At 32.0% G+C, this 12644-nt stretch overlaps 1 protein-coding gene across 2 annotated transcripts in view; it reads right to left on the minus strand.

The window, feature by feature from the left end:
• Positions 1-3647: 3647 nt before the first annotated feature.
• The window catches only part of LOC114337279 (uncharacterized), a 107167-nt gene continuing 98170 nt past the window's right edge, over positions 3648-12644 (minus strand). The window contains exon 3 of one of the 2 annotated variants that reach the window (XM_050648238.1): positions 3648-11195. In XM_050648238.1, the coding sequence (XP_050504195.1) occupies positions 8102-11195 (3094 nt within the window). In that variant the 3' untranslated portion in view covers positions 3648-8101. The remainder of the gene's footprint in view (positions 11196-12644) is intronic. The other variant, XM_050648239.1, reaches the window with a different exon arrangement.

Below are 12644 nucleotides of genomic sequence, written 5' to 3' on the forward strand. Positions count from 1 at the left end.
CATTCTAAATTTCATGTTCTTTGCATATACTTTAAAGTATATTCTCGTACCGAATATACTGAGTACATTCGTTTACCTAGTAACTCGGAATATTCGTAAAAGTGTATTCTTAGAATATACCTTTATCGAATATTCTTAGCACATACTTATAAGTACATTCTTAACACATACTTATAAGTAGATACTTTTAAAATATCTTAAAAATAATATGTATGTATAGGAAGTATGAATAATATTAGCCTTATAGATTATCAACTTCGTTATATTTTAGAATAATTAATAAAATTTATGAGGTATGTAGGTAGTATTGGACGAATTTCATTTCAAAATTGTTGTATGGTAAAAAAGTTTAAACATTAATTGTATTAACGTTTATTATTAAAAATTCGTTTTCATAATTGAAATAACTTTACCATTTACCATTACATCGTTGGAATTTGAATTTAGGTACATTCAATTCAATAAGGGCCATTCCAGAACCAAAGCATGCCAATAAACCACCCCCTTATCTACGGCTAAAACCCACAGCTTTGGTGTTGCCAACCGTCGAGTAATATTTTTCCGTCAACCTTAAAAATTCTTACTTTTATAAAAAAAAATCCCTCCTGTTTACAAAATCTGAGAAGATATGTTTAATTATTTTCAAATATTTTGATTTTTTTTAATATTTTACAATTTGGACTGGAACAAAAATTCCCTTTTGAGTTAACTTTTCCCTTTATCACCTTTTATGTTGAAAATTCCCGCAAAAAGTGAAATTTCCCTCGGTTTGGCAACACTATAACCACCGGTGCACCTATGTTATTCCACAATACATATCCCCCATCCCCCTAACCCCGTCCGTCTTGTCTTATTCTGACCATTTCTTACCTGAACAACGGTAAAATATGAAATCCAAAATAGACATTACTAGTATTTATTGTATCTATGAAGTGTTAAGGATGAAGACCAATGATAAAGTACTAGGACTAAAGAACATACATAATCTCCTTTATTTTGTTTGCGGTGCTTCAAAATAGGTATAATCTATTTTGATAACTCAATATTATTTAATAAATACATATAAGTAAGTACCTACATATAAGTATATAAATTTTAGTTACTCATACATAGTTTAGTTTAGCTAAATATTATAATATAATAGTTTATATAGATAACTAAAATTTATAAATCTGTACTTACTTTTTAAGTAATATTAAGTAATATTGCAGAATGTAGGTACTAACTACATTCTCATTTGCCATTAAAATATGTAAATATAATAGGTATTTGGTAGAACCAGTAGAACGTAAGATGAGATTAGGTGATGCTGAAAACATACTTCTGAGCAATATAGCACTTTCTTAGAATATCCTTAAAAATATATTCTTCTAATACAAAGATGTGCAGTAGTAGTACGTTCTAAGTATATAAATAGAAGGTTTATAGCACTTCCTTGGAATATTCTAAAAAGTACGTTCTTAGTATAAACTAAAAAGATGTGCGGTAGTACGTTCTAAGTATATAAATAGAAGGTTTATAGCACGTCCTTGGAATGTTCTAAAAAGTATATTCTTAGTATATACTGAAAAGAAGTGCGGTAGTACATTCTAAGTATATAGGGTGAGGCAGATAAAGGGCCTATTAGAAATATCTCGAGAACTAAAGGCAACTGAATTATGAAAATTGGAATAAGGGGGTTTTGAAGCCTGATATATTTAATGAAAATATTTTCATCGATTTGGTACTTCCGGTTATAGCGGAAGTTGCTTATAACTTCGTTTTTTTAAATGGGACACCCTGTATATTTTTACATTTTTGGATTCTCCTCGATTTCTTCTTTCTTAAAATATAAGGTTTTACAACATTATACAGGGTAGGTTAAAAGATAATTACGTTTTCTTATTAATTTCGTAGCAATATTAACACCCTGTAGGATTGTAGTAGTTTGACATAATAAACTCTATTTATGTTCAAAGGATTTTTAATATAGTCTACTTTTGTTAACAATTATTAGTGTAGCTAAATTTTTAATTTTAGTATACAGGGTGGGTCGAAACTCGGAATGAGTATTTTCTGAGTTTTCTTAAATGGAACACCCTATATTTTAGTATTGTAATGAAATGATACTCCATGGTACTTTTTTACTTCTTAAGCATTCCCTATACCTAACTGCTTTAATTTGCGCTTAATTGTTAATCGCACCAACAATCTTAACTTCGATGGTATTTTGATAGTTCAACCATTATTGACAATTTTAAGTAAAAGTCTAGATTAATATGTATTTATTTCCAAAAAATTATTTGTTATTGAATATTTTCACGGCCAACCTAATACAATGTCACCTATTTTGTGTTGCAATTAATGTTTGACTTGAATCACCAATAACTCACGAATTAAAGCAGTTAGGTATAGGGAATGCTTAATAAATTAAAAAGTACCATAAAATAACATTTCATTACAATACTAAAATACAGGGTGTTCCATTTAAGAAAACTCAGAAAATACTCATTCCGAGTTTCGGATGAAAAATTTAACTATACTAATAACTCTTAACAATAGTAGACTATATTAAAAATCATTTGAACATTAATAGAGTTTATTATGTCAAACTACTACAATCCTACAGGATGTGAATGTTGCTACGAAATTAATAAGAAAACGTAATTATCTTTTAACCTACCCTGTATAATATTACAAAAACTTATATTTTAAGAAAGAAGAAATCGAGGAGAATCCGAAAATGTAAAAATATATAGGGTATCCTATTTAAAAATACGAAGTTACAATCAACTTCCGGTATAACCAAAATATTTTCATTAAATAGTTTATACCTCAAAACCCTTGTATACCAATTTTCATTATTCTGTTAGCTTTAGTTCTCGAGATATTTCTAATAGGCCCTTTATCTGCCTCACCCTGTATACATAGAACGTTTAAGTACTGTAATGTAGTATATACTCAGTATGTGCTATGCACATTCGCAATGGTAATTACGCATATTCTTAGTATATACTTTTTCTGAAAAGTATGTTCTATGAATCTACTAAGAACATGAAATTGTTATGTGGGCTAGAATATGATGGCCGCTGTCGCTGTAACTCTGTGTCAGTGTCGTTCCATTACTCCCGCCTCTTGGTAGATACGCTCACACTCGTACGATAGGCAAAGATAGCTAGACCACTATACTTGATATTGGCGTTACACCCCGATGCATTTAACGGCATATACCTAGTCTCGTCTATGGTTAATATATCTATGTGCGCAAAGCCTTTGATACATGCAGCAGTTTCATTACTGACCTAAAGGAGATTTTTCTTTTGTTGCCATTGACTTGGCTGGCCAATTCATAATAAGTTCCCACATCTGAAAGCACTTCAGTATCAGATTTAGTGATATGGTATATTATAACGAGCAGGATTTCACCAGATGGTATTGTTTTTTGAGTCCTGCAGTAGAGCTGAACAATCCAGTTATAACTGGTCTTTTTATTTACTTTCTATTTTATTTTCACTTTCTAATATATCTCTGCACTCCATCTTTTTCCCTCTGTTTGATCTCGCATCCTTATTTTTTGATATTGTCTATTGTGTCTTAATAATTGGATTAAGATAACTTGAAAAAAAAATACTACACACAATTACTACATACATTTTTAATAAAACATAGTTAAAAAATATGAAAACTTTTATTAGCAACCCAACAAAAATAAACTTAATGCATGCTTGTTCTGAAGCTATTTCCTTGTGTCATTTTTATAATTATTAACTACTTAGATGGGAAATAAGCAACAATTAAATTGAAAAAAATAATTTTATTAACGTTTTGACGCCTAAAGCGGGTGTCGTTGTCAAAATACAAAATACTACTAAATTAAACAAAAATGTTGTTGCTTAGTAAAAAATTCTTCTAATAATTTATTTTTTCTGACATCGGCAATTCAGACATATTTATACATTTTAAAGTAGAAGACTTGAAAAGGATAGGTATTGCCAATATTTATGAGTTGCGTTCCTGGGACGACTTTACTGAACTATTTTTTTTTCAATTTAATTGTGGCTTATTTCCCATCTACATAGTTAATGAAAAATAAACTTATAATTCAAATAACAAAAGTATGTACCTATAACATTTAATTTTATAGGTATTCTAAAGTTAGATTCTTATGCATACTGCAATAATTTAGATAAACATTTGTTAACATTGCAGATTGCAAATAATATACGCAGCTTTTGTAGACTTTGAGAAAGCTTTTGACAGTGTCAAACACTGCGGAGTAAAATACTCACTAAACTCAGTAGGGTTGATTACAAACATATTAAACTTATTGGCAACATCTACCAGAAAGCAAAAACACGAATTAATATCAACAACTCATGGACCCATGGGTTGTAATATTGCAATAGCATAGCATTCAAAAAGCAATAAGGCAAGTTGACACAATGTCACCAAAACTGTTTAACTAAGTCTTAAATAATGTGTTCAAGAAACTAAATCGGCAAGAGAAAGGAATAAGAATAATTGGAGAATATCTTAACCACCTACGATATTCTGATGATATCCTTCCTATAAGTAGGAGTATAACCTTTTAGTAGGAAGTGATGAAGAGGAAGGAGTTAAGGAATATGCTTTTGGAACTAAACAACAGAGAAGTACGAATGATCGGTTTTAGAATGAACTATAAGAAAACAAAAACAATGAGTAATATGCTTCTTTTCCTGAGCATTTTTCAGTGCGTCACAAATGATAGAAAAAAAAGGTAAGTCCGTGATAATATACATTTTAGTGACATGACATTTTAGTTAAATCTTTAGTTAAATTAAAAAATTTAGTTAAATTTGGCATAAAATCAAATCAATTGTGTTTATTGCATTTATAATAAATGGTATTTTCTTTGATTTGTATAGTCTTATAAATTGTACAGATATTATTCGTAGATAATTATATAATTCGGAAAAAATGTTTTTTTCGATTATAGCGCCATCTATTGACAACTAGAATAAATGTTATAAATGTCACCGACGAAATGTAATCACCGACGTGCGTTTTTTCTGTCACATGCAATTTAATGCGTTAGAAAGAAATCGAAAAGCTGTGACGCACTGAAAGATCCTCATGAGAAACAGCATACCGCAGAGAATAGTACAAAAGTAAGAAATATAGTGGAACGGACAGATTTATGATGTACCTAAATAAGAAATGTAGTCGAACGGACAGATTTGTAGGTTTTGGTAGCTCGGCTTTAAGCGGCTGATTTTTTCTGGTAATTAAATATGTGATTAAAAATATTTATTTTTTACTTAAGTATAAATATACCGTTAAAGCAGAACATATCGTATGTGCTAAAATTAATTTTGGTAATTTTTTATTAACATTTAACTTTATAGAGACCCTTCCTCTTACCGCATGCTTGCATTGATAACTGATGTAGAATAGCCTTTGTAATTAGGTACTCTTTGTTATTGTTGAATTATTGATACTAAAAGAATTTAAAAAAACAGTTAAATCTAAAATTATTGTTAGTATACAGTTCAAAATTTTTAAAATTAAAACCTACACTCTACTAAAGAACTGCTTCCCAACTAAAACCTAAATGCCACAGACGATTCACTTTGTGCTAACTGGTGGGTGCAAACAAAAAAGAGTTTCTTTTTTATTTAAACCGGTCGTTGTAAACAAAAAAGGATCTTAAAGTGTTTCTATTATATTTCTCACTTGAGTATTTGCCTTGAATAAGCATTCAAGGCCAATAATCAGGACAACCTGGCAACAGGGCATCCTGTTGCCCCGTACTCAGATGAGTACCAGATGTACTCAGATGAACCAAACTGTTCAGACCAAGTCGAAAATTGTCCGTACTTCAAAGTGAGTACGCATTCGTTTCGTGGTCGGTGAGTACGAAAAAACTAGAGACTCTGAAAGCTCTCTAGGGGTAAGAACAGAACAAGTAGGTCGCGGTGGAGATGGAGGTTGCGGTCGACATCCATGTAAAACAAACACATTGTACTGAATGAAAGAGAACAGAGCAGGTAAGTCGCGGTGGAGGTTTAGCGCGATGCCATCCAGGAGGTTTACATCGATGCTTTTGAAAATAAAATGAGTTTGTTTTACATGGATGTCTACTGCGCGGCCTACAAGGATGTTTCCCTGTAATTGGTCCGTTCGAAGCCAAGTTGTCATTACCTGCGCTATCTGAGTTGATACTTTTTATATAATCCCTTTTTTGTGTTCAGTTTATTTTTGAATCTCTTCAAATTTCATTAAACTACTTCACTTGATAGTGGTTCTAGCTCGACTGACAGCGCAGGTGACCTCCTTGCTATGTGCTGTCGACATCGACCGCGACCTAACTAGTGGCATCCACCGCGACCTACACCTCCACCTCGACCCACTTGTCCTGTTCTTACCCTTATAGTAATGAATTAGAAAGTAAGGTAATATGTCTTCTTCTTGTAATAGGACTATGTGTTATTTCTTCTGTTACAGTCACTGCTGCGATCCCGAGCTCCAGCTGTCGTACCATCGTTTTTTGGGTTTCTTTGTCTTCGCCCATTGCGCCATACGTTCAGGGTCCATCCGATCTACGTGGGCTCTCCACATGCGTCGTCGTGCTCTTGTCCATCTCACTACGTCTTAAACGCCTAGCTCTCTCAATGTGTCTTCGTTTCGTATTCTATCTCTGAGTGTGATACCTCTTATGGATCTTAGGGTTTTCATCTCAGTACGGGTCTAACACATGTCTTATAAATGCGGACTTTGCTTTCAGTGCTCATATATTTATTCAGCCAGATTATATCCACCAGGAAACCAGATATTCTCGCTGCTTTCGTTACCTGCTGTTTTATTTCTTGTCACAGATGCCTGTCGCTAGACATTTCCACACCCAAGTATCTAAAATCCATTACCTGTTCGATTATATGGTCGTCCACTACTAATTTACATCTAATTGGGTTCTTGGATCTAACCATCGATTGGGTTTTCTCTGTGGATAGTGTCAGGTTATACTTTTCGGCGGTTGTTTTAAATTTTTGTAGTAGGCGTTGTAAGTCATCTTCGTTTTCGGCTATTAAGATTGAATCATCTGCGTAGCAAAGTATTCTCATGGTTCGGTTACCCGTTTTGTATCCCTGATTCATTTTGTTAACACTACCTATAACTTTATCCATTATTAAATTAAATAGGCATGGACTGAGGCTGTCCCCTTGTCTAATGCCGACATTGATTTTGATTTCTTCCATGAGCCCGTGTGTGATTTTTATTTGTGTTTTGTTGGATCTATTGAGCTCTTTGATTATGTTTCTATACCTCTGACCTATGTTTTTCTTTCCAAGGATAGTGAGCACGTCCTTCAATCGGACTCTGTCGAATGCCTGTTTCAGATCTACAAAGCATGTGAACATGGGCTTGTCGAATTCTATTGATTTCTCAACTAATTGTTGCATGATGAAAATAGCGTCTATTGTAGATCTGTTTGGGCGGAAACCCTGTTGCTCTTCCGATACACCGACTGTCTTGTATATTTTTTGAGATAGAATTTTTGTCAATAGTTTTGATGTAGAATTGAATAGTGTAATTCCTCGGTAGTTCGTGTTAACAACATGTGTACAAACAAAACGAAATCCAAAGAGCCGGAGATTTAAATGAAATATTTCTTACGTTCTATACTTTGCAAAGCAAACGGACGATAAAAGAATAGATGTGGGGAATCTATAATTTGTACTCCACAACAACGTTAATTTATCTAGGTAAAACTCCAACGAATTTGATTCCTAGTACTCAATTTGTGAGTAAACGAAGGTAAAGAAAGACAGTTTAAGATTTAGTTTTAATAAAAAGACCACCACCATTAGCTTATGCAAATTTCATCTTCTTGGACTCATCAGTGCGACTTGTAGTGTGCTCTCTAAGGAGAGTAAAATCTAAGTGAATCTAAGTGTAAAGCATCGAAAATTAAGTGACTGCATTCTTAATGTAATTCGTGATCACAAAATATAAAGATTGGATTTTCTTCAGATAGTCAGTGCATTGTTGAAGATTTGTGTTCATCAACGTCAGTGACGAATATGCAAACATTTGAATCATAAAATTTTGCACAAGTATGTTGAGAATGATACTAAGATTATTAACAGACACTATAATTTTGATACACATACTGTTCATAACAACACTTCACGATAGGTTCTTTTGAGTCTTTTAATATACCTAATATACTTTTGTAAGTAATTTTCACCTCTTCAGTTTCTTCGTCATCTACAGGCTTTAAAATATTAAGTACAAAAATATATATTGTGGATGACGGCTTGTATGGCAACATTAAATGTAGTAATTCATATATATTAAACCGTTTGGTTTTACTGAGTAACTGGTCTAAGTTCCTCGCGTAAACTAGATAAGCGAAAGGGCCTACATCAGAAATTGATCGTTGAAGATAATCTACAACAGTTTTCGCAAAATCTTCTTTTGACTCCTTCATACTTTGGCACAGCAGATCCAGCATAATGTGTTCATTGATTGTATCCTTAGCAACGAAGTTCTGTTTCCAATGTTGGATAAAATTATCAACAAATAACTGTTGATTTATATGATTTTGAAATTCCACGAAATCATAACAGAATAAACAAATATTTCCTTTGCTTAGTTTGGCGAGCATTTCAAATATCATTTTATAATTAATTTCATTGTCTTCCTCTCGATAGGCTAAACAATACAAGACGAACGAGTTGATATTAGACAAACGTTTATCACCTTCTGTAAAATAGCTTGTAATTATATTTTTAACAAACGTTGACGACAGAGATTTTACAACTTCTTCATCTAATGCTCGTGTAAGTAATTTGTTCAAAAAGTCGTAACCTTTCTTCTTTCCTAACATGAACTGTTCGATCATTTTCCAGCAAGTTTCAATATATCGAAAAGCATATTTCTTGGATACTTTCGTTTTTACAAAAGAAGAAAATATTCCTCTATCGTATTCTTCAAACATGTTCGTAAAGTTTATAAATAAAGTTAATACATCTTCAGATTCTGTTTTAACAAACACTTTTAGAGCAAACAAACATATGAACTTAAGCGTAGAATACGAGTTTGGTTTTTTGATTTTGATTAATTTAATAACATAATTTTGCTCCAAAAACTGGCTACTTAGTATTAAACTACATTCTTGCATTTGTGAGTTTTGCTTAAACATATTTTCAATGAAAGAATAAAGAACTTTTTCGGGAGATCTTGCAAACAAACTGCAAAAAGAAGGTGGTGCTGCTTCCTGGATATTTCCGTCACATAAATTTAATAATAAAGGTATGTATTTCTGTGAAATCATAACTTCTTTAAAAGAACATAGTATCTGCATCTGAATTTTATTAAGGATGACATCATCAGCATTTTCATTTTTAGTTAGAGTTATTTTTAAATGTTCATTAACAAATTTAATAAATTCGTCCTCGTCTAATAGTTGTATAAGAATCTTCAATGCTGTTTCTTTTCTTTCATCTGATGCTTCTGGCCAACCATTTATAAAATAATCACATATCTTCTGATCAAGTTCCAAATGAGAATAATGCCTCATTTCTTTGCAAAATTGCATGGAGTATATAAATTTATTTATATATTTCAGTATAATTTTTGGGTGATGTGTAACTAATGGTTTGAATATATACCTTAATTCCCATGCATTCTCATCAAGTTTGTCAATCGAGGAAGATAGAATGTTTGTTTCTAATACTGAAAGGTATTTCTTTGAAATAAGTGACTCGACAAAAAACCATATACTAGATATATATGCAATATTTTGTACTACTTCCAATGCCTTGGCTTCTGTTAAACAAGTCAAAGCAAACTGGGGAAACTCGATATTATAAGTTATTATGGATGTTATAACTTGAAAGTCGATGTACCTAAATTTTTTATTTTTTGTCAACATGGTTTCAATGACAGACATAAATTCTGGATAGTCTGATATATTAATACATTTTTGGGGATATTCTTTGGACAAATCAACCAATTCAATTATTAAACAAGCTTGAACATCTTTGTAACAGTCAGATCTTGATGGTACCTCTTTAAGAAACACTGACACTAATTCTAGAAAGAGTTCATATTTCAACTTAGAATTTTCAAAATCCCGTTTATAATTCCATAAGCGGATGCCATCACATGCTCGTTTCATCAACTCGGTAGCTTCTAATTTGAACGCATCACGATCATTTGTGTATGCGTACTCCAAAAATGCTACCTCTATATCAATATACTGTGTATAATGAATATCCTTTGCACGCATCAAGACAAGTTGTTGCTGTATAAAATTCCAGTGTTCTTTACTAAACTCTTCAGTTTTGAACGCCGTAAGTAAAAATTGTATTTGTCTCATATAAGCATAGGGCTCTTCATTCTTATGTCTAGAAACTATATATTCCAAAACTTTATCCAAAGACCACAAATCATTGTTGTGAGCACAAGTACTAATCAAATGGTTTATTAATGACTGTCTATTTCGCATATCAGAGCAGAGGTTTATCATTTCCTTGATAAGTGGAATGGATTCAGAACTAGGATAGTATTGCAAAAAGTTGTCATCGGAGCTGTTCTCATATTTGATTCTAGCCCATTGGTATATTACATCTTTTCCTGGATTCAACTTTAAAATAGTCTCATCGATAATTTCCAGAAAATTTTTAATGGAATTTTGTGGAAAAACAGTATTTAATGATTGGGTTAATAATTCCCATCTGGTTTTTTTGGGAACATATTTTAAGAGTTGAATACATAAAGAATTTTCATTTAAATCTTCAAACTTATTTGGCATCAGATGTCTGTAAAATATTTGTAGTTCTGATCCAAGACTCTTAACTAATTTTCTAGCATTCAATATTTTGCCAAATCTGTATGAATCGTTATAAAGTTCTTCCTTAAGAACCACGAGTAAACCGACACTGGCTGAAGCTGTCAACTTGTAGCAACAAATTTTTTCATTACGGTGCAACTCTAGAAAAAGTTCTGGATATTTACAAGCTAATAAAGTTATGATATTTTTTTCTTTATAAGGTTTTTTGAAAATAGATTCCCAATGATCCATGTACATGCTGAATAACCGATCGCTTCTATTCAGCAGATAAAGAACTTGATTTATGGTTAAAACAGTTTCATGTTCTCCGAGTATATTCTCAATTATTCTAGCAGAGCAGGTTTGTAGTACATTCAACGCAACATAGAAACCATACCTAAAAATATGAAAAACAAAGATATCAAGTAGTAGTAAAAGAAAATTATTTGAAAAATGGGATAATACGAGGATATATTAAAACCGTTTAGTCCTGTCGCCAGGGGGGGTACAACGGCCTCGTTAATTCAGATGGACTTACCCAAATTTTTTTTATGTATTTTGACCCGTAGAACTCGAATTTTTTGGGTAACAGTTGATCCGGATGTCGATAAGATTGTTATAGACCAAGAACTTGAGGAATCAAATAACAGCGATTTTTGGCAAAACAAAACAATATTTTGTATTTTTTGGGTCATTTTAAGCAAAAAATATTTCTACAAGTTTTTTAGTAGGATGCACAGTTTTCGAGATAAACGCGGTTGAACTTTCAAAAAATCGAAAAACTGCAATTTTTAAACCCGAATAACTTTTGATTAAAAAATAAAATAGCAATTCTGCTTAGCGCCTTTGAAAGTTCAAGTCAAATTATGTCGGTTTTGATTATTTGCATTGCTAAAAATTTATTGTGTTATTGCTAAACAAAGCTACAAACAACTAGTGCGTGAGTGATGTTTCTATGATTTCTCATTTAAAATCGAACGAGTAGGTAGAATAGGTACTAGTGCAATCAAGACTATTTCTACGTTACATGCGTTAAAACGCATGTAAAAGCACGGGAAACCCTACGTGTTTATAGCTTTGTTAAACAATAAAAAAATAAATTTTTACCAATGCAAATAATCAAAACCGATATAATTTGACTTAAACTTTCAAATGCGGTAAGCAGACTTGCTATTTTATTTTTTAATCAAAAGTTATTCGGGTTCAAAAATTGCAATTTTTCGATTTTTTTAAAGTTCAACCGCGTTTATCTCGAAAACTGTGCATCCTACGAAAAAACTTGTAGAAATATTTTTTACTTAAAATGGCCCAAAAAATACAAAATATTGTTTTGTTTTGCCAAAAATCGCTGTTATTTGATTCCTCAAGTTCTTGGTCTATAACAATCTTATCGACATCCGGATCAACTGTTACCCAAAAAATTCGTGTTCTACGGGTCAAAATACATAAAAAAAACTTGAGTAAGTCCATCTGAATTAACGAGGCCGTTGTACCCCCCCTGGCGACAGGACTAGTTAGCCTACTATAGAAGTAATCTAAATTTGAAAAGTTTATTTTGTAAGTACATATTTTATTATCCAACATTTTCTCCACTTAATTGGATCAATTTATTAAACCATTCTGAATCTCCTCTAGACTTAAAAAAACATGTTTATCTTGCTCTACAACCTAGGCCTACATCACTTACAGGACCTCTTTTTTTTTAAGGAAATTTAAGACGTTTTAAACTCTTTTTAATTGAGGAAAAAGACGATAATCAGTTGGAGCCATGTCGGGTGAATAAGGAATTATTCAATAAACTAGAATCCTAATAGTTATGATTTGTTCGCGTGGATATATGCGATTT

The sequence above is a fragment of the Diabrotica virgifera genome, chromosome 4 (assembly GCF_917563875.1).
Source record: "Diabrotica virgifera virgifera chromosome 4, PGI_DIABVI_V3a".
Taxonomy (NCBI): Eukaryota; Metazoa; Arthropoda; class Insecta; order Coleoptera; family Chrysomelidae; genus Diabrotica; species Diabrotica virgifera.